Genomic DNA, 22,820 nt, shown 5'->3' on the forward strand with positions numbered 1-22,820 from the left:
TATTCTCAAGATTGTTGCCACTTAAGATACCTCAGCAGCTGGATCCTAACACCCCTTCACTACCACCACCAGTAAACAGATGAAGTAAGTTCACAATAAGGGGTTCAAGCACCCACAATGAAGAGAATCAAGAGACCACAAAATAAATAGCTTCTAACAAAATGGAGCTATTGACACAGTCCTCTCCTAGATCAGTGGAAATCTCTTATCTTGTGCAATAAACAGGTAAAAATAACGGAAAGGAGGGCTGGGAAGCCTGAAAATATCTCAGCTTTCACCAAACTGTTTAAAATTGCAGTTAATAATTCTAGGCCAATCTTTCAGGTTTATACAAGAACAAAAAATAACAAAAACTTTCTGAAATTGATCAGCTAAGTAGATCTTAAAAATTAGCTAACTAATTATAAATAGTATCATTTGACATCTTAAATGTTTTTGGGAACAGATGAGGTATACATGTTATTTACATGTTGACATAGCTGGGTTAGACTTTGATCTTGAACTTGAACAAAAAGAGGACCTTGCTCCTCAATAGGCAAAATTATAAAAAATAAGTAAGGAGATTCAAGCATAACACACGTGTTGGACCTTTAAAAATGGACCATAATTTGCAAACAACAAACATCAATAGTCGAATAAGAGAAACACAATCTCTGAAAAAAAATTAAGTAAAGATGGGAACGATTATAAATTTGGATAACAAATCCTCTCAACTTTCTATGTGAATAACAGAGGTGCTAAAAGAAGGAAAATGAAAAGGTGAAAAAGCGAAAGTTAATAAACAGTAGAGGAAAGTTTTATCTGAGCAGAAGCAGACTAAAATCTTCCGATTAAAATGTTACACTGAACTCTACCCAAGATAGATTTTAAAAAAGGATATACAGAGGGTGCCAAAAAATGTATCCACCTTTTAAGAAAGGAAAAATCTGTATTAAAATTGTAATACTCAATATATACCGATAACAAAAGATGAATACAAGTCACGTTTGACTTCTGCAATTATATGAGGTGCTCAAAGTGGTTACAATCAGCATAATTTTAATACAGTTTTTTCCTTTCTTAAAATGTGCATATATTTTTTTGGCACCCTCTGTATACCGTTGTGAAAAAGACCACTAACTGAGAATTTAAAAAATAAGACTTTACTGTATAAGAATTGCATCGCAGGAAGGCAGGAGAGAGGGTTTACAAATCAGAGGTTGATAACCTTCACAACCCAGTTCCTTAGCACATCAAAATTATAGGCTTTTAGAAAATACCTGACTGTACTCAAAACCCTCCAAATTTTGCTGTATGATGAGCATGGACTCAGGGGCTCTCAGGACATCCTGGTAGTAAAGATGATTCTTTGTGATGCTCACTAAGGGAGGGGTCAGTGGGATTTAAGTTTATAAGTGAGCACATTTCAAAAAGCCCATATGAAACAGAAACTAATGTACATTTGGAAAAAGTCATCTCTCATAAAATACGTCAGATCTATAGCAAATTATATGATTTGTGCAGAGGAATAAAATATTACATAATTCACTGATGCAATTTTTAAGTTTGAGCATTCAGGAACTGAAGTTCTATTAATTATGGCAGGACTTATTTCCTTATTGACACTTAGGCACATCCTGGCAAGATTCCAAGACTACAGAAATAAAAGAAAAATCTTAAAATCTTCCAGAGAGGAAAAAAAAAATTGTTTCCCTAGAAATAGTTTTATATGACTATGTCAGTTACCTTTTCTAAAACTCAGTTCTTTAATACTTATCCCACCACATGAAAGATTAACTTGATGTTTTATAATGAATATACAGTATCTAACAATTTATTTGGATCGCGTATGGACACTAAATATGAGGGATGCATGTGTGTGTGTGCGTGTGCATGCCTGCTTGTTACTAAAGTGAACTCCAACCACCAAAGAAAGGAGAGCCAAAGACTAATGCTTTATTTTATAATAACATTTAATCTATTGACATTTTATACAAAATTTGGTCAGACTGCATTTGAGCTCTTGTTGCAAATAGTAAACATGCAAAAGAAATTAAGCATAAGAATAAGCAAGCAAAGTATAACATTACTAACAACCATTTTTAAAATCAAGAAAGCACCATCAAATACAATTGTATTACTGCTTTACATACAGACATTTTTCATATTTCTTATATAGATTTCTTACATACATTATTATTTCATCGGTTTCAGTTGTGTAATCTTTGGGTCTGAAGACATAGTAACTACATTTTAAAAACTGATATGATTAGAAAGTATTGGTTTCTTTGCAAATCTACCTTCATGGGGGGGAAATACATGGATATACACAGAATATTCACCCTGTTCCTACCCACTGGTAAGAGTAGTCTGGGAATGCTGAATAGGATCATTTGACCATCTATTTTATGAGTCATGTTCCTTCAACTAAACAATCAGTGAATATTAAGAGATAGGACCAGATTACGTTAAGACATATTTACACTGGACATTTGGGGCTCAGGATCTTCCATTCTGGTCCTTATTCTCACTGGATGTTTTTTATTTATTTAAACTTGATTCTAAATAATGGGAAAGGAAGCTGAGGCAGAGGAACGGTATTCAGACTTCAAGTTTCAGCTGGTTTTGGCCTCCATGTTCATAGAAATGATTGTCATGCTCTCTCAGCCTGGGGACCTTGAAAGAAAACAAGATTAGAACACTTTATAGTTTCTTTCACTTGGGCCTGTCGGAGATTAGTATTAAAGCAAAGGTATTTTCTGTAATTGTTATCCAAGCTTTAAAAGAACTGGGGATAAAAACTGTTTGAGTTGAAAAAAAAAAGAAAAGAACAAAAATGTTTACCCCACCCACCCTGACTACATTCTCTTTTCCCCAAGCTTGTTCTCCCTGAAAATCTCGTTGAACATACTCTAACATCTATCACTCTTAAGCTTTGCAAGAAATACTTTGGGAGAAAATGTCAATGGATTAAAAAGGTAGAAACCGGAGGATAGAAAAAGGTTGATATTTTATTATTCACAGAACCTCTTGTGTTCTCACTGAGATTCTTCAACCTTCCATGTTCCACCAGATTTTGCCTCCTTTTCCTTATGGTATAAAATCTCACTCCACTGTGCAGTATCCCTACTATTTTTTATGAGTTCTTACTTCAGCTAGTGTCTGCTTTGAAAAATACCATAACTTATCATTTCATCTGTTTGGACACATTGCCTTAATTTCTTTAATATATATACATAGGGAGCTCATCCAGTTTCATCCCACTGATGCCACACACACATGTAGGCTTGAGATGAGCAAAACTTTCACTAATAGCGTCATAATTTACATCCGTATTTAGAACACTGTATAGTACCTCCCAATAAACGGAGTCATCATAGCAGTTCTGGTCAGGTGGCTGTCCCCAGATAGGTAGCTTTAGAATTAAACCTGTGAAGGTGGGAAGAAAATAAGTCATGTTATGATGCTGGAGAGGAAAACCTACTTGCGTTATCATTAATTAGGTACTTTAAAGTAATTACTATTATAAAATCATCCCCTTGAGTTTACATGATTACTGCCAGAAATTTAGAACATTTTCAAATTTACCTATCAATGTGTTTATTAATAATCTGTTATGTGGCGAGCATGAGGTACAGGAGGTACAGGGAAGTGTTTACTTTTATGCTGACCTGTGATCAGCCCTCCACCAACTGCTGTTCCAATGGAAGAACCTAGTGCAGCTGCTTGCATGGCCGGGGTAGACCTAGGAAACCAAAAGAAAAGAATCTTGTTTTTCTAGGATGCCCACAAACAATTCTCATCTCCTGAGGGTGTGAATGCCTGCCATCTTCAGACAAGAGTGCAGCATTACACACCAGCAAACAAACATTTGTTACACTTTTTGTTTCATTTCATATATTTATTTTCTTTGAAACTCTTAAACAACGTACAAAATTCTTATAAGCACTGTAATGACACTTAAACTAGAACCACCCTTTTCTTCAGAATGATAAAAAGATCTTCCTCAGAATAGGTTTGGTATTTTCTACAAATGTGGTACGAGGTTTTGATCCATGATCTGATTCATTCAATAAGTATTTATTGAGTACCCACTCCACGCCAGCTTTTTTTCTAGGTAGTGAGGACAGAGTAATGTGCAACACAAACATGAGCCTCTATGTCTTCTCACCCCATCCCCAAAGAAATAATTGTAGTGAAATTCAAAAGTTAGTAAGGTAAGAAAAGCTCATTTTAGCATATATTATAGAGATAACTCATTGAAAATATTAAAGTATATCTCTATATGTCATCTTAGAAGTAGTTACCTTAGAATGAGATGAGTGAAAAAATACGTCATGATTTTGGGAATGGAAGAATGTGATAATAAGCTATTGAAATGCTTAAGGGTGTTGTTACATGGGTGACAAATGCACTAGGAATGTAGGAGTCTCCTTACTTAGCACAGTGCCTGACTCTTACCAAGCAATTAATAAACAGTTGAAAGATTGAATGAGTGACTGAAGGAAAGCAAACAATTGGAAAATGAGAGTGTGTTGATGTTTCACCCTCATCATTAAGGGAAAACAATGTACTAAACTCAGATTTCTTTTTTTCTTTTTTATTTGAAGGGTTTAATTTTTTCTACTATGTAATATATTGTAGAAGTAACCCATAATCCTTGTAAAAATATTAGAAACCATTAATTAAGATAAAAAGGGAAAAAGTTTAATTTCCCTCAAATCTTATCAGTATAAAAATGTAAAATATAAAGCATGTGTTTCTATAAAAGTGCAATCATGTTATAATACTGATATTTCCATTAAATCTTCATGTCCTTTAATGTCAATAAATGGAGATCTAGATTGAAATTTTTATTGCTACAGAATATTACACTGTACAAATGTACTGTAATTATAGTTTGGATATTTAGGTTGCTTCCAATGTTTTATATTTTTTAAAATGTGGTGAGAATACATCTTCTTATGAACACTGTCAACTTATCCAATAATTTCCCTAAAATGAAACGTATCTAGAAATGAGATTATTAGTAAAATGTAATAAACCACTTAAGGGCTTTTCCAAATTGAAAACCGTACAATTTATATCTTCATTTCTTTACTTTAGCCACCATTCAATATTATTATTCATTTAGTCTTAATCAATTTGATAACTAAAAAAAGTGGTAACTTGTTTTCATTTGTATTTCTTTGATTACTAGTAAGGTTGAATATTTAATATATACTAATTCGTTTGATTTTCTTCTTTTGTAAACATCCTGTTAATTTGACCAGAATTTAACAAGATCTTTTATAAAATATTAAAGATATTTTTGATGAAAAGTGCTCCATGATAATATAGCCTTGGAAAACACTTGGTTAAACAAAATTAATACCATTATTAGAGTTAGACTGCCATAATTTGCAAAAATGTCCCTTAAGAATATGAACTCCTCGTTGTCCTATGCTTACCAAGAAAACTGATTTGCATTTTAGTATTCTGAAGAGACACATGTGGGGAAATAGTCTTGTCTCTTGGACAAGGTATTTTATCTGAGGTGTGAGACATGTGAATTTTACCCACCTGAATGGGTCTTCAGAGACTTGTCCGGCAACCCTACCCCCAAGGCCCCAACTCTTCCTGAGTAAATTGAGAAGTTGTTGGTAAACCTGCTTACCCATGAAACCTACTCCAAATCTGGCCACCCAGTCAGAACAGATAGACTTGTTTTGTTGCATCTGTGGAGCTAGTCTAGGAATGATGCTCAAGAACTCCTTTATTCCTAATCTCCAGGCACTTCTTAAGAGTGTTTGCAGGGTGTTTACACACTATAACACTTAGGAGTTGAACTCATTGACACATGCATCTATCATGCTTGATTTGCATTAAAATCTTCAGTGTTTGGCCTTAACATTCTGTTAGGTTCTGGAGAGAACTGAAAGAAAATGTGAATATTTCTAGGGCTGTGCTCCGTATTTGCAAAAGGGGCAAAAAAAGAAAACATACAGAAAAAAAGTGGGTCAGCTATACACATGAAGGATGAAGAAAACTTTCTATTCAGTAGAAAATATGATTAATTTTTTTCAAATGTTTATTATTACTGGTCTCAGCAGGGTTAAAATTCATGAAGAAAACTTTCTATTCAGTAGAAAATATGATTAATTTTTTTCAAATGTTTATTATTACTGGTCTCAGCAGGGTTAAAATTCAATCTGCTAAAATTGAAGAGGAAATTTTTCTTTCCAAATTATGCCATTCTAGCCAGTAGTCATCTTGAGACATTTTCAAACACACGTTCACTTTTTCTTCGCGCTTTCAACTGGCTTTAAACATTGAGTGTTTTGCTTTCTTCCTGATTTACTTCAATGATTTGCACTCTATGACCTTACTAGCTGTTTTGCCTGGATGCACTTAATAACAAATTGTTTCAATGTTGTTGCTTAAAAGTGACAAGGGATGGCTTACGACATTGCTTCCATTCTCCTGGATTTGATTGATAGCTATTATCCTCTGTCCATTTAAATAAACTCTTATGCCCTTTTTGGGAAAAATCTAGGTCTGCTAGGGATTTTAGAGAATAAATAGTGCAATCCTCTTATTTTACAGAAGAGGAAACAGAACAAGAGAGGTTGAGTGACCTGTCAAAGGCCACATAACTAGTTAGTGGTAAAGTTGGAGCCATATGCCAGTTTTCCTGATTCTCCAGATCCAACTACTTTCCACATGATGAAAACTCATTCTTCTTTGTGTGGATTGGATGGAAATGATGGCTCAGCTCATCCCATATGCTCATAGGCTCCATTTTGTTATGGGATCAAGTAAAAGAGACAGCCTCCTGCAGTCTGATTGTGGTTATCAAATTGCCCTATCTGCTAGGAGACAGTGCCTGTGGTAGAGAAGTTTAAATTAACATTGTTAATTTACAAAATAATAATAATAATAATAATAACGTTAATTAAGACACATCTTTCAATCAATTCTATTCTCGCAGTTATGTGTCTTTTTGGCTTCAGTAAGGACAATACTTACCAACTGTGGCTGGACTGCTAAAGAAAAAGCTCTCATCATTGGATTTCACAGAATGAGAAAACATTAGACATTGTGGGGGAAAACCCATTCTTTCACTCACTTGTTAGACGCTCCCAGGGCTACTGCCCCAATGCCTGCGAGGCCTCCTACCACACCAGGTAAGCCGTGCAGGTTATGTACCCCACATGTATCGTGGATCCTCAGTTTAGTAGCAAAAAACGGCTAACATTGTAAAAAGAAGAAGGAATATTATTTCGTTAGATATACAGAACTCTACAACTGACGCAAAAGATCATGCAGGAAAATTTGATTGTATAGCTTCTCCCTCCATATCTAACACCCACGTAAATCAAAGAATCTGAATACGTTGGTGGCAAAACTGCTCATTTCAGTCCTTAGTAGATGGATTTGAAGGTGAGTGATTTCAAGTCTAATTTCTTACTGACCGATGATATCCTAAATCCCTTTAAAAGGGCACAGAGTTCATAATTATACAAAACAAACAACAATGACAAAAAGTTGAGTGGAAGTGTCTTGGGGAAAGTAACAAAGTAGTTAACATTCGCTTTATACTAAGTTATAAATAATTGATATAGAATTCTTTCCTGGTACCCAAAAGAAGTCAGGAAAGAGCAAAATCCAGTGGACACTGAAATGTGAGTGGTATCTCTGACAGTAAGGCAAATGACCCCCATATAAGGAGAGGTGCTTATGAAAAGGAATTTTCATAGCTTTTTTGTGCTGTTGGGATGTGAAAAGATGATGGGGCAGATTCAAAGTTTGACCGAGATCATCTGTTATACTTACAGTCAGAAACTTAAATCCAAGCACAGAGACCATTGCTGCAATGCTCCCAATGATCATGGAAATGTATGGGTAGATTTCCATGTCTGCACAAGTGCCCACAGCAACTCCTCCAGCAAGGGTTGCATTCTGAATGTGAACCTGTGTGGAGCACAAGAAACGTGAATGAAGTGAACAGAATGAGACAAAGTTCAGAAGGACTGAAGGAAAACGGGTTCGATGCCTCCATGACCCATTCTTCAGTCAAAAGGACTACTAATTATTATTTTTTAAGATTTTTCTCAAAATATAGCTAAAATACAGTATTATATTAGTTTCAGAGGTACACCATAGTTATTCAACATTTATATACCTAAAGAAGTGATCACCATAAGTCCAGGAACCATCTGACACTGTACCACGCTATAACGATATTATTGACTATATTCTCTATGCTGTACATTACATCCCCAAGACTTACTTGTTTTATACCTGGAAATTTGGACCTCTTATTGCCCTTCACCTTTTCCCCCCATTTAAAATTTTTCAATTACAGCTGACATTCAATATTATTTTAAATTAATTTCAGGTGTGCAGCACAGCGATTAGACATTTATATAATTTACGAAGTGATGCCCCTGATTAGTCCACCTGGCACTATACATAGTTATTACCATATTATTAACTATATTCCCTATGCTTCACTCTACATCCCCATGACTATTTTGTAACTACCAACTTGTACTTCTTAATCCCTTCACCTTTTTCACCCTGCTCCCCAAACCCCCTCCCATCTATCACTCTGGTAAATCTAGCACCCATCTGACACTACACATAGTTACTACAATATTATTGACTACATTCCTTATGCTATACCCTACATCCCCATAACTCCTTTGTAACAACCAATTTGTACTTCTTAATCCCTTCCCCCTTTTCACACATCCCCAACACCCCTTCCATCTGGAACCATCAAACTGTTCTCTGTATCTATGAGTCTATTTATTTTGTTTGTTTATTTTGTTCTTTGGACCCCCCTTATAAGAAGTCTTTCTTCTGAGCAGTTGACATTTGATATCTTTCTTGCCAGGATTTCTTGGTAGCGCATTACCAATCAGGTTAGTGAGACCAGTGCTAGGAGTTATGTGAGGAAATCAGAAGAAGTTGTAGTGGAAGAGTGGGAATGTGTAGAGCAATTGTTATAACAGGGTTTTGCCTGTTGATGCAGTTTGGGAACGCCTCTGTGGTTAGAGCCAAAAGAGGGCTATGGCTGCTGTGTGCTTTGTGGTCTATGGTATCCCCTTGTTCAAAGAGGGAATGTAGAGACATCGAAATGTACACATTACACATGAAAGACAACAGCTTTCACAAATGTCACTGTCCTGAGAATTTTTGAGGATGAAGGAAAGAGTCACCAATTTCCATTTACAAGAATGCCTCAGAAAAATCGAGTTTCTCAGTACTTTTAAAAGAGAACCACTGAGCTGTACATTGATGAGTCAGAAAAACAGTTAATGAAAACTGGGACTAACAGGAATAAGCCTAAAGAATAACTGATGACTCAGAAAGAGTTAATAAGAATGAGTCTGGGAGCTAGCAAGACTGGGTTTAAAGATTAACCACGGAAGCCAACCGCAAAGTAATTCTCAGAAGGGGCCACCTGCAACTGTAAACAACTGTAAGGTAACTAGCCCCCTGCATTTGGCATAAAAAATATAAAACCCCTACATTCCCTCACCCAGGGGCAGCCGTCTCCTTTAGACACTGCCATGGGTCTTCTCTCTGTGCCCAACTTTCAATAAAATTTTCTTTTCTGAGTCTTGTGAATTCCTTTACTTTCTGCAGACGACCTGGAAGTTACATGTATAACTTTTTTCTTTTCATTGTTTTCAATTTTCTCTCATGAAACAATTCGCAGATAATTGAAATACATGTCCTTAGCTATGCTTGAAAAATGACAATATTCTTTTCTTCTATCTGGTTAGAAAAGAAGAGTGGCTGTTCTGAGGGTTACTCCTTCACTGCCATTTCTGTAGCTCAGAGGCAAGAAACTCAGAAGACCAACTTGGGGGATTTAAAAAAAAAATGTTTTATTTTCAAATAACTTTAGAGTATGTAAAAGTTGTGAAAATACTGCAGAGAGTTTCCATATGTCCCTCATCCAATTTTCCCCAATGTTAACATCTTGTGTAATCATAGAACTAGAAAATTAGCATTGATATAATAGTATTAAAGACCTGAGTTGAATTTTACTAATATTTCCACTATAATGTCCTTTCTCTTTTCCAGAATTTTATTCAGGCTTTCACATTTAATTTAGTTGTTATTTCACTGTGAGGAATATTTGCAGTTGGGAAAATAGAATCAACTTGCATCCTCCACTCTCTTTTTCTACTCTTGACAAGTCCTATTTCTGAGGAAGATTTTTTTTAAGCACTTGAGGACAGTTAGCTCTATCATTAAAGAAATATGCCTCAGATCTTGATTTTTACATGACTATATTCCCCACTAGACTGTAAATTCCTTGATAACACTTTTTAATTTGCCGGAGTACAAATTTGAAGAAATGAATGAATAACGTTGCCTTCAAAATATTCATCAAGGTCTGAAGTGATGTGATTTGTTGTGGCAGCTTAGCAGTGATGCAGACATGACCTACTCATCTGAGAAATCATTAGAGTCACTTAGTGAAATTTCCATGGGAGTGGGGTGGGGGAGCAGTTTGCTACCCCCAAATATGCCTTTTTTGGGATATTGATTATTTTAAGTTGGTTAATTTTAAGAAACAAAACACTCAGGAAGAACCTTTGACCTTCCTCCTAACTAACTAACAGAATTTTGATAGAGGACTGGTTCCAGGGAGGGAGCTATCATCCCTTAGTTTTACTATGAACTAGGTGTGACAGGAAGGAACCCAGCAAGGCTCCTCTGATCAAAGACCTTTCTGTGTCCCATTATTAAAGATGACCCAATAAACATTTGTTTACCAAACATTTGCTTCTCCATTTCCATGTGAATTATTCTCCTCCCTTTTGACATCTACACCACCACCCCCCTTTCTCCTTAGCTCAAAATGGCACATACACCTCACGTGTCCGATTTCTTCTCGGGTGTCATATTTTTATGGATCCCCATATGAACATACATAATAAAATTTGGTTATTTTTTCCTGTTAATCAGTTTAATGTCAATTTAATTCTTAGGCCAGCCAGAAGAACTAAGAAAGGAAAGAGGGAAAATTTTCCCTTCCCCAAGGGAGTTAATATGACACTTACCATATCGAGCTTGCCTCGGTGCTCAACGAGGCTGGAGAATGCATAGGCTGTGACCACGCAGGCAGCAAGAGAGAAGTACGTGTTTATAATGGCCCTGTACTGTTTCTCTCCAGCGTCAGCGATGGCTGAATTAAAGCTGGGCCAAAATATCCATAGGAAAAGAGTTCCTGGAGTAAACCACAAAAAGGGATATTAGTTCTGAATATAGAAGATAGTGCAGGGGAGGTAGTTTGCCTTGGGCACTAACAGTGTCTCTACTTTTAGGCTTAGTTATCTAAGAGAGAAAGAGCACAAACAAAAGTCATATTCAGAGATGTTCCTTTTTGAACACCTTCACACCTGTGTTGGAGTTAACCTTAACTCGTGCCTGACCAGACAGGAATCTGGGCAAGTTCATCCCTACTCACCAATCATTGCAAATAAGTCTGAGTGGTATACAGACTCCTCGTTGTCATGTTCCTTTCTCAAGCCTGGTCGATATAAGATGCCCGCTGCAGCCAGGCCAAAGTAGGCCCCGAAGGCATGGATTGTCATTGATGCTCCTATATCAGAGGCCTGATGGGGCAAAACATTCACGTAAATAGAGGTGAAAGTGAGTCTCACTACTTTACTGGAAGTAAAGTCAGAGAAAGGAGTGCTTTATTGGTTAAGCAATAAGAACCAATAGATCAAGAGAGAGAGAAAGAATGTGTCAGAAAAAGGGAGCTAAAACAGGATAGTGAGGTAGAAAAAATATAGGCTTTTGGAGCCACGCAGAACTGACCTTCAATCGTAGGTCAGGTACTTCCTTGTGATGTGACTTTAGACAAAATTACTACACACTTCTCTGAATCTCAGGTTTTGTAAAATGGGGAAACAATACCCAGCTAGCATAAATGATATCATGTTCATAAAGTGGTTCATAGATCCTTAGTGGGCACTCGATCCATTTTAGGTTACGTCTTCAGGTTAGGAAGATTCTCAGTAAAATAGTATGCATTGCACATGATACAAAACAAAGATGATTTTTGCATTTACTTGACATTGCAGATTAAATTCACTTAATTGCAGCTCAAAAACCTGAAGCTACAAAAAGCCTGAGTCTTTCCCATATTTTTTCACTCTGCTGTATAACAATATGAAAACAAGCCTGAGCTCCAAGATTCACTTGAAGAAATATATGTTAGGTCCCTCTGTAGGATACTGTATGGGTTTGAACTGGTTTTCTGTTTCCTGCCTCTAGAAGAAAAGTTCAAAGTTCCACACCTGAGACATTCATTGCTCTGTACTTATTAAGGTAGAAAGATGCTACAACTTTAGTAATTTATAATTTCCATACTCGATAAACTCCTATACCTTTCAGGTCCAGCTTATCTGTCATTTCCTCAGAGAGCCCTTCCTTAGTCCCAGTATCTAAATTAGGTTACCCAGTTACATTCTCTCATAGCCCCCTCCACTGTTTTTCACCGTGTGCATTATAATTTATAATAATATTTATGTGTGTGTGTGTGTGTGTGTGTGTGCGCACTCATGCATGCGTGTGTTCGTTTGCCTATGGGTGGGTGAATGTATGATTTGTTTGATGTCTATCTCTCCCTCGAGATTGTTAACTCTATAATGATAAGGATCTTCACTATTTTGTTTGTCACTGAATAACCAACACATGACACCTAGAAAGTTATCAAAAATAACTGCTGTTGGATTAAATGTTAAATAGAAACATACACAAAATACTGGAAACTGCCCAGAAATATTCTATTTATAATCCTTGGGGGACTCCATGAGATTTTTCTAAAGGAGAAGAAATTTGACATAGGCCCTAATAAAAGCCTTAGAAAAGGCTATTCACCCAGTGGTTTAAATAGAAATAGGAACTGATCATGAATAGGCAATATAATAAAAAGAATTTTGCGGTTAGAAAAATCTGGGTTTGAATTCAGATTCAGGCAAGTCATTTATCATCCTATGATCGTCATAGGTTTTTTGGGTATATAAATAGTAACAACAGTCATGCCTACCTTACAGCATTGTGATAATGAAGTAAGACAATACTTAGACTATAAAACTCCTGGTTTACAGTAGGCACTCACATACGTGAGGGCTATTTGCTGTGGTATCTGTCACTCTCGCCAAGGACTGTCATTGTATAGATTGGGCATCCACTCTGTATTGTGACCACAACTGGTGTCCAAAGCTAGGTAAGCGTAAATGTTCTCTTACCTTGAATATCTCACCAACTAGATATTCATTGCCAATGAAGACTGTAATTTCTATGATTGTCATGATCAGCATTTGGATTGGACTTATTTTTCCCAGGACGGCTCCAAAAGAAATCAAAACAGTGGCTGTACTGAAGTCTGCATTTATCATGCTGAGGGGAAAAGAAAGACTACATTAAAGAATAATGTACACTCGAAATAAAACTGTGAGTTGTGATGAATTATAGCATCACTTTAGCCAGAGTTCAAGGCCCGTGTCCCCATCAGTCCCCATCAGGCGCTGCCTGCAGGCCTACATTTGTCCTCTCCCACTTTCTTACCCTTCCTCTCTTCTGTTCATTATACATTCTTCATTTGCTCTAACATTTCCTTTATCTTAACCTACCTGGTCTTTATCTCATTTCTGGTTTTACTTTAGTTTTGTTGGTTTGAAAAATGAATTATTTTCTAGAGCATTTACATTTCAAAAACAATCTTAGAAAAATAACTAATGGTGTAGTTTTGCTCCCTGTAGCTGAGGCTGAGGTGGAAGGAATAATAATTTTATCCAAGGGGATTTCTTATACCCTTAAAGTCAAACCAGAGAGGACATAGACATGCATGTATGATCCAGCTCCGTAAAACAAGGTGGTGATTTGCACCCTTGGATCTCAAAAATCGTCTATTGCCTCAGGGAGACGATTCAGCAGCTAGTTCTGAGGCTGACTGACAAGAGACTAAACAGAGGAACAATTGCTCTGAAGACACAATGGTTGAAAACTAAGGGATTAAAAAAAAAAAAGCAAAACTAAAGGATGCTCACTTTTCAATTTCAACGTGAATTTCCTGGTTGTGGTGGTGCAAGATTCCACGTATAAGAGTGCCCCACTGGAGGCCCAAAGCAGCAATGAATAGGTTGATGCCCACACTACTGAAACCATATTTCTTCAGGAAGGTCATGAGGAAGCCAAACCCAACAAATATCATAACATGCACATCTTGGAATACTGCAAAAGAACAGAGAGGAAAAAAAAAATCTGCATTAGGGGAGCACTACGAACATGTTACATCATAGTATATCCCATTTATTAACTGCTACATCCTTTGCATGAGACCCTGCAAAAGCAAAAAATTAACTGGGCAGCCAAAGGCAGCCAGCTTGGGTACTACGAGACCTTGGGCGAGTTCTTCAGTATTTGAACCTTTTCTTGGAACACTGTGCACGATCATCAGTGTGCCTTTCACGTATGCTTTTCATCTTCTCCCTGAAGAGTTTTCCATTACTTTTTATTTGAGGAAAACTTTGCAAAGCACAGTGTAAGCATCACCCTCTCTTGCAGACTTTCCCAATACTCCCAGGGAAAATTAATATTTGCTCCTGTCTTTCACACAGCTTCCTGCATATACCTCAGCTTTAACATGTATCACATTGTGTTGGCATTTATTTAGCATTTAATAGTTGATGAGGTGTCCATCTCCTGCACTAGTCCGTGAGTTTCCTGATTGATGAGATTAGCATACATTCATCCATTGCTCCCCAGAATTTGACATAAAAGCCTGTATATAATAAAAGAGGCAATAATGACTAATTGAATAAGCTACAGTCTCCATTTATCAAATGTGTATAATAGTACCAGCTCTGGCAATCTTACCAGATCTTTATTTAAGTCAAATGGTATAATGTCTTTGTTAGCGCTTTCTAAGCTAGTGTACAGAAGGCTGTATCCTTAGAGGAGCAAATACTGGACTTGGTGTCTGGAGATGGAGGTTCAGATCCCCCAATTCTACCATGTGATTATGTGACCTTTGTTAAATCACTTATTCTCTGTGAGCTTCAGTGTTCTTATCTGCAATACTGAAAAGGCCCTATTTCACAAAGTGACTTTGAGTGGGATAACCTCTGGGGGAAGGAATCTGCAGTGAAGCTCTATATGAACAAAACATTTGATCAAATGTGAACACATAGGTTTTCTATCAAGAAACTTACAGCTTAGTTGGCTAGACATCTGTTTGGTAGAACCATATGAAATTGACATTTCTGTATTGAAATTGCCAATGAAAATGGTTCAACTATTGGCAATTTCTTGTAATTCAACCTACTAGATATACAAAGCAAACTGAGACCAATTGGGAACAAATATAAACCAGAGAGAAAAAAAATGACATTTAAATGTTGAATTAATGTTCACCACTGTGGCTGGAGGTAGTGGAAATAGGTATGAGGGAGGACATGCCTAGACGATACATGTTGGAGGAAACTGATATTAGAATCCAATTAAATTTTTTTCAACGTTATGACTTTTTTAAAAAATTAAATTTATTGGGGTGACAGTAGTTAGTAAAGTTATATAGCTTTCAGATGTACAATTCTGTAATACATCACCTATATATCCCATTGTGTGTTCACCACCCAGAGTCAGTTCTCCTTCCATCACCATATATTTGATCCCCCTTACCCTCATCTCCCACACCCTTCCCCCCTTACCCTCTGGTAACCACTAAACTATTGTCTGCATCTATGAGTTTTTGTTTCTTTAATTGTTTGTCTTGTTCTTTTGTTGTTTTCAGTTTTATATCCCACATATCAGTGAAATCATACGGTTCTCGACTTTTTCTGTCTGACTTATTTCGCTTAGCACAATAGTCTCAAGATCCATTCATGTTGTCACAAATGGCAGTATTGCATCTTTTCTTATGGCAGAATAGTATTCCATTGTGTATATATACCACATCTTCTTTATCCAATCATCTATTGAAGGATACTTTGGTTGTTTCCACGTCTTGGCCACCATAAATAAAGTTGCAATGAACATTGGAGCACATATATCTTTACAGATAAATGTTTTCAGATATTTTGGGTATATAGCCAGGAGAGGGATTGCTGGGTCATATGGTAATTCTATTGTTAATTTTTTGAGGAACCTCCACACTGCCTTCCATAGTGGCTGCATCAATCTGCATTCCCACCAACAGTGTATGAGAGTTACTTTTTCTCCACAGCCTCTCCAATACTTGTTGTTATTTGTCTTGCTGATGATAGCCATTCTGTCTGGTATGAGGTGATATCTCATTGTGGTTTTTATTTGCATTTCTCTGTTGATTAGTGATGTTAAGCATCCTTTCATATGTCTATTGGCCATCTGTATCCCAAAGGTGGAGTCAGGATTGAAATTCATGCCTGTCTCCACCAATTCCTCCATGCGTTGAGCACGGCAGGGGTGTAAAGATAATCAAGGCAAAGTTCTGGCCTCCCCGGCACTTAGAGACACTTTACTATCCCTACTCTTTCTACCTTTGTTCTACCATCGGATCCAGGAACCAGTGAGTGTAGGGTGGTAGACTATGCCACTCAGGTTTGTCCCTTGTAGGGTAGGCTCTGATGCACTGCCCAGATCCCCCCTTCTGAAAGGAAGCATTTATTCCTTCCATTTCCCCTGGCTGTAGGGAATGCTGACAGATGACAGCCCTACGCTCTTAATTCTCTTGGGAAATGCTCTTGTTTTGTCCATGTCACAGCCCTGTCCTAGCATAGCCTGTGCCCGATGACTACTTCACATGAACATCCCACCCCCTTGACTCAGGAAAGGACCACAAACAGCTAGATAATGCTGGGCTCAGAGTTTCCTGTGGGGTCAGCCGAGGCCTTCTCTCTCTGCCCAAACCTTCCTGTGGATCCTTAAGGCACCCCCTAACAAACTTCTTTCCGGCTAATGTCTGTTTCCTAGGGACCCCAACCTGTAGCACCTTTCTTATGGGCTTCACCCGCCTCTGCAGAACTTTCCTGACTGTCTCCCTGACACAACTTGCATACCACATTTATTTCCAAATTTGCCAATTAAATCCAAAAATACTAATCTGTGGCAATAATCTCACCCAGAAGAGGATGAAGAGGCTGGCTTTTCAAAGTTACCCAGCATTTGAAAAGGGTCCCTTGAAAGCATGGGGACTTCCCCTGAAGTATTGCTCTATGACAAATAAGAGGATAGACAGATAAAATTAACATCATAGATTGAGTCATTAGTGTCCTTTAGTGGTCTAGAAGCCAGTCTAACTTTTGCACGAATGCAGCAAATGTAAGCACAAAGGGAATGAGAAAACCAGATCAATCTTTCATGATTCAGGCACACACTCACTCTTTGAACCTTACCCATATGATGAGCCTTTGGCCATTTTATTGTTCTTTGGAGCCACCCCCCTAGAGAAACAGTATCAGGAGGGTGAGAGAGGGAACAATAGACCTCTGAAAATTATCCCTTGTCAGCAGCTTTGAGGGCACTCTCAGAGAGGAGAATGCTGCAATTTTTTGCTTTTTTCTATGGATGGGCAAATGTCAACTAACATCAACCTGTTTGAGTTTTGAAATATAGGTGACCATATATACTCATTTTTCTCGACAAGTTGTTTTTCTATCATTTAATTTTTATATATAAACATTTAATTTAAATCATAACATACGTTGGAGTAGAACTTAGAGAATACGCACGGCTTACTAACTGGCTATGGCTATGGTTTTACTAAACCTTACTTGGGTGGTTTTTTTCTCCTTAAAGGAAAGTTTGGATTAAATAAAGTCCAAAATCTCTTCTAGCTGCACAAGTTGTTTATAGCTACGAAGCTAGAATGAAACTAATGACCCAGTTTTACTGACTTCACTGTTTTTTCTTTTTTTAGTTACACCAAGTTATTTTCCTGAACATTCTTTTCTTGTTCTTCCTGTAATCTACTGATTTTTTTTCTTTTTTAATTTATTGGGGTGACAATTGTTAGTAAAATTACATAGATTTCAGGTGTGCAATTCTGTATCACATCATCCATAAATCACACTGTGTGTTCACCACCCAGAGTCAGCTCCCCTTCCATCACCATACATTTGATCCCCCTCACCCTCATCCCCCACCCCCCCAACCCCCTTACCCTCTGGTAACCACCAAATTACGTTCCCCAGATTAACTTTCAAACCCGTGGCCATCCTGTGGTCACCGACTGCCCTCCAATCCCCTCACCCTCCCCCCCACCCCCCTGTAATCTACTGATTTTAAAGCATGCAGTAACCAACTAATTAAAAAAAATGTTTTATCTAATTTTGTAATATCTCACACTCGCAGTAATAATTCTTCACATCTGTCCCCATTCCCCTTTGATGGGAAGCCAGACCTTTAATGTGGAGGGAGGAGTTTCTTGTTTCAACTGTGCTCCAAATTTTTTTCTCCTCTGATCTAATTCTTGTTACTGCATTATGCCACAAGGGGGCCTAAGAACCTCATTTATTAAGTTGCTAAAGAGCTTACAAAGTTGTGAAAGCTCTTGGCAGATGATTCTGTATAAAATAAATGAATAGAAAGGCTTATAAGCAATTAAGATTATGTATTATCTTTCATTCCGCTCTAAGAATTTGTGGGTGGGGATTAGGGACAGGGCCATAAGTTTAGTTTTGTGGTGCAAGACTGCCATGAAAGAAATAAAGATTCCCATTTGTAGAGCAAAAACGGATTTCATTAGTGGTTTGATTTTTGTGGGTGTGAAGTCTTCTAACAGGTTTTAAAGATTGCCAAGACTTGCCTACATCAGATATTTTCAACAGGGGGCCATTTTAGTCTCCAGAATAGATTTGGCGATGTCTAGTATTTCAGTTCTGCTTTACTTCCATGTTTCCCTCACAATAGGATATCTTGCAAGCCCTGATAACTCTACATGTTTAAAATGCAACTGATTATTCCAACTACCACCGACAACCAGGCAAAATAAAACAGAGCCCTCCTCTACTACTACCTTGGTTCAGCCGGCTATCATTTCTCTCCTGGATGACTGGATTGTCTTCCTAATATGTCTTCCTACTCATCCTCTTGCCCCCTACAACCTATTCTCTACTTAAAAGCCAGAAGACTGCTTTAAGATCTAAGTCGCGTCATAGCCCTCCTTTCAAAGTCCTCCAATGGCTTCTCAATTCACTCAGAATAAAAACAACATGCTTACAATTGTCCACAACGTTCTACAGGACCTAGGCTTTCACGTCTCCGACTTTATTCTCTGCACTTTCTCTCTACATATAGTAAATACCTCAGGGCCTTTGCATTTGCTATTTCTGAAATGTTCTTGCCCCAGTATGCGTATTCTGGTTTATCCTTTTTTAAAGTTCTATTTACAGTCACTTCATATTAGAAGGAATTTTCTAGACAATACATCAACTGCCTCCCTCAACCAGATTTATCATTTAAATCACGGAACTAGAAAACAATTTAAGTGACTGTTTCATAATTCTCTCAAAGACGGTTCGGAATTGGTACCACTTTTAGATGCATAGGATAGAAGTTCATTAATTGCATGCAATGGATACCTTGGGCTATTACGACTAAATTATTTCACATTACCCAGGTTGTGAAAGGCTGAAAAGACATCCTCCCTTGTCTAAATGCATCTATTTCCCTAATATTGCTTCATTTATTGCTGTGGCATTTTATTACCATCTAAATGTGTGTGTGTGTGTGAGTGTGTGTGTGTATAAACATATAAAATTATATATATGGTTTCTGTGTCTATAGTCTGTCTTTCCCCACTGGAATATAAACTTCATAATGGCATGAACTTTGCCCGTTTTGTCTGTTTTGTTTAATTCACTGGCTAGAGTCTAGAAACTTGATGATTGCTTTATAAAAATTGGGAGCTTAATAAATATTTTCTTAATGAATCATGAAATGACTGATATTTCATATTTCTTGCAAGCGAAGTATAAAGGTTGTATGATTGCAATTGATAAAATGACCGTGGTTAGTAATTCTTCTCTCTAACTTGTTTTTGTCCTCAAATTCTGAATTGGAGTTTTACCTAGGAAATCTGATGCTGGAATATAGAGAATTCAGCTTGAATTATATAAATCATGAAGCTCTTAAACTCTTAAGACAACACTATTTTAATGGCGCTAATCTTAGACCATGTTTTGGCATTTTGTTTCTTTTACTGCTGTAGTTCTTTGTTTACATTTGTACCAGATAGCAGAGCCTTGGAATAAAGAGATCATATTTGTTTTATTTTGAATGTTTCCTGTAGCTTGGTACTGAGTAAAAATATTTATTAGATGGATAAATGATACAAACACATACAGTGTTGAACAGAATTCTGTTCTGTTTTGGTGTTCTCTAGCTTGAAAATTATAAAATTACTCAATCAAGAACCCTCTGGGATGACCATCTACGTAGTGGAAAGAGAACTAGATTTGGAATCTGCCTCTCTGACTTGTGGTTCTGACTCAGCTCTGCACTTGCAATTGTGCATTTTGGCTGAGTCATGTATTAGTTCTAGGTCATAATTTCTATATGAGAGTACTCCCCATTATATAAACTCCTTCAAAAAAGTGTAGAAATGAGAGAACAAATGTCAAATTTTTAAAAATGATTACACATTTGTTATAAAATTATAATAGGTTTTGCTACTACTTTAAATAATTTTTAACTGTTTACAGTTATTTGATCCTCATTTTAAAAAAATAATCTATATAATAGGGATATAATACCACCTTCTTCCATGGTTAATGAGGTAATGAACATACCTGGTTCATCATAGGCAATCAGTATATGATAGTAATTATTATTACATTAACTATTTCATAGCTTGCTCTTCCAAACTTGAAACTCAATTCATTCTTTCCTTTGCCACCATTCCCAGGAGAGGATTCTACTTTTAAAATATGTTAGGTAATCAAACTTTTCTTCTCATCTCAAAGGAAAAAACTGTCTTCTCTTCTGAATATTACAAAACCCTGAATACATCCGTTTCGATTAAAACTCCATTTACATCCTATAGGACCCTAAATACTCTTTTTTATGCCTTAGGGCCCCAGATGATATCCTGGCTCCTATTCTAAATACTCCATTTTGTTTCTACTCTCTCTCCTCCAAAGTTACCCCCACCACCTTTTTTTTTTTTTTTTTTTTGGAAGTGATATTTGTATACCTTGCAGAACTAGTGATCTCTTCAAGGGAAAAATAAGGTCATTTAACACAAAAAATTGATCAATTATTTTAATTTTTGGCTTCTTGTTCTGATATTTTAATAGATACAGATTCTATCCAAACGCACTAATTACAGAGACCAGATGTCATAGCACAAACTTACAATATCCTTAGCACTCATAACTATCACATGATTCTGTGAGAAGCTCCAATGTGGAGCTCAAGCAGTTATTGTAGTCAAAGATTGCACATTCTGAGAACCCGAAGAATCTAAAAATACGTAAGAAGAAGTAGATTGCCTACTCACAAGCATATGACACAAGGAATTTGTCCACAGCTCCTGGCGTGGTGGTGTTGATCTGCTGGTGTACGTTGTGATCCGTTTCATAGTGAACAAACAATGCAAATAAGACAATCATAGCAACCTCCAGGCCAATGGCCAGGAGAGGTAATTTGAAACGCATGTTTGTAGCAAAGGACAGAGGCACACTGCGGGCTCCACGGGCTGTGGGAGATTGATAAAAACAGAGGCACTGTTCTATGTGGATTTACACTGCGTGTAGAAGGCACACCCATGACATTGCAAGAAAAAAAAAAAGGGTAAAACTGGTTAAAATGTCCCACCCATTGGGGAGAATTATGCTCTGTAATGAAACTGTTGTAAATGCTGGTTTGAAGACTATGCAGGTTAGATAAGAAGCCAGGTGATAGAAATGATCTATTGAACAAAAGTGTCCAGAATCCTATTAAACTTAATTTAACACACTTCTGGAGTGCGTCGTGTATGACAGGCACTGAGCTAGGCTTTAGAGGAGACATAAAACTAAACAAAATATAGGTGATTATAATTCACTTTCTTGAGGAAGTTGAGAATCTATTTGGGAAGACAAAAATATAAGCAAATGAATGCATAAAACAGATACGTAATATAATAGTGATTATAGAATTATTAGGTAACATAAATAAGGCAGACATACATGAACTGATATTGATGGAGCATTAAAAAACAGGCTTTACTAGTAAAGATAGAGGGACGAGGGGCTCAGTAGAACATGGCAGTTTAAAGAATAACAATTAGGTAAAGCTGGATTATAGAAGAGATGGGGAGGTAAACCTGTAATGGTAGCTGGGCTGCGTCGTAAAGCGCATTTCATTCAATAGTAAGGATGCTAGATGCTGAATATCACCCAAAGGCAATGGGGAAATTTAAAGCACTGTAAGAAGTGATTTTTCTTATTTAGGATAATGTTTTCCTTGAATCCTTACTGTGCTTTACACAAATGTAAATATATGAATACACAAATATATATATTTTTAGTCTTAAAAACAAGAGAGTAGATTTAAATGGGAACATAGCTAATCCTTTCTCTTGACAAACAGTCATGTGTACATAAGATGCTAAGCAATTCAAAACTTATATGACGATTTTTGCCTCTATCCTGGAGTTGTTCTCATAGCAGAAGAGACCTCTGAGAAATTATAGCTAGCAGTTAAATAATATTGTTATTGCAAAACTCCATTTTCAAAAGATTCTATTCAGAATATAAAGGAGGGAGAAAGTGCAAATGACTGCTGAGCCAAATTCTACAGCATAACAAATGTGTATAAAACAAAGCAGCAAGTTTGTTTTGTTTTGCTTTTCTGGTATCTTT

The 22,820-nt window shown here is 36.9% G+C and overlaps 1 protein-coding gene across 1 annotated transcript; it reads right to left on the reverse strand.

Annotated features, from left to right (window-relative positions):
- Positions 1-1,966: 1,966 nt before the first annotated feature.
- Positions 1,967-21,691, reverse strand: RHAG (Rh associated glycoprotein). Its single transcript, XM_033093895.1, has 10 exons — positions 21,476-21,691; positions 14,046-14,229; positions 13,245-13,395; positions 11,453-11,600; positions 11,046-11,212; positions 7,795-7,932; positions 7,088-7,209; positions 3,651-3,724; positions 3,335-3,408; positions 1,967-2,655 (listed from the first exon to the last, which is right to left on the reverse strand). Exons 1-10 carry the CDS (start codon positions 21,630-21,632, stop codon positions 2,581-2,583), a joined length of 1,290 nt encoding a protein of 429 aa, XP_032949786.1. The 5' UTR covers positions 21,633-21,691; the 3' UTR covers positions 1,967-2,580.
- Positions 21,692-22,820: the final 1,129 nt, after the last annotated feature.

This window comes from Rhinolophus ferrumequinum, chromosome 3 (genome assembly GCF_004115265.2).
Source record: "Rhinolophus ferrumequinum isolate MPI-CBG mRhiFer1 chromosome 3, mRhiFer1_v1.p, whole genome shotgun sequence".
Taxonomy (NCBI): Eukaryota; Metazoa; Chordata; class Mammalia; order Chiroptera; family Rhinolophidae; genus Rhinolophus; species Rhinolophus ferrumequinum.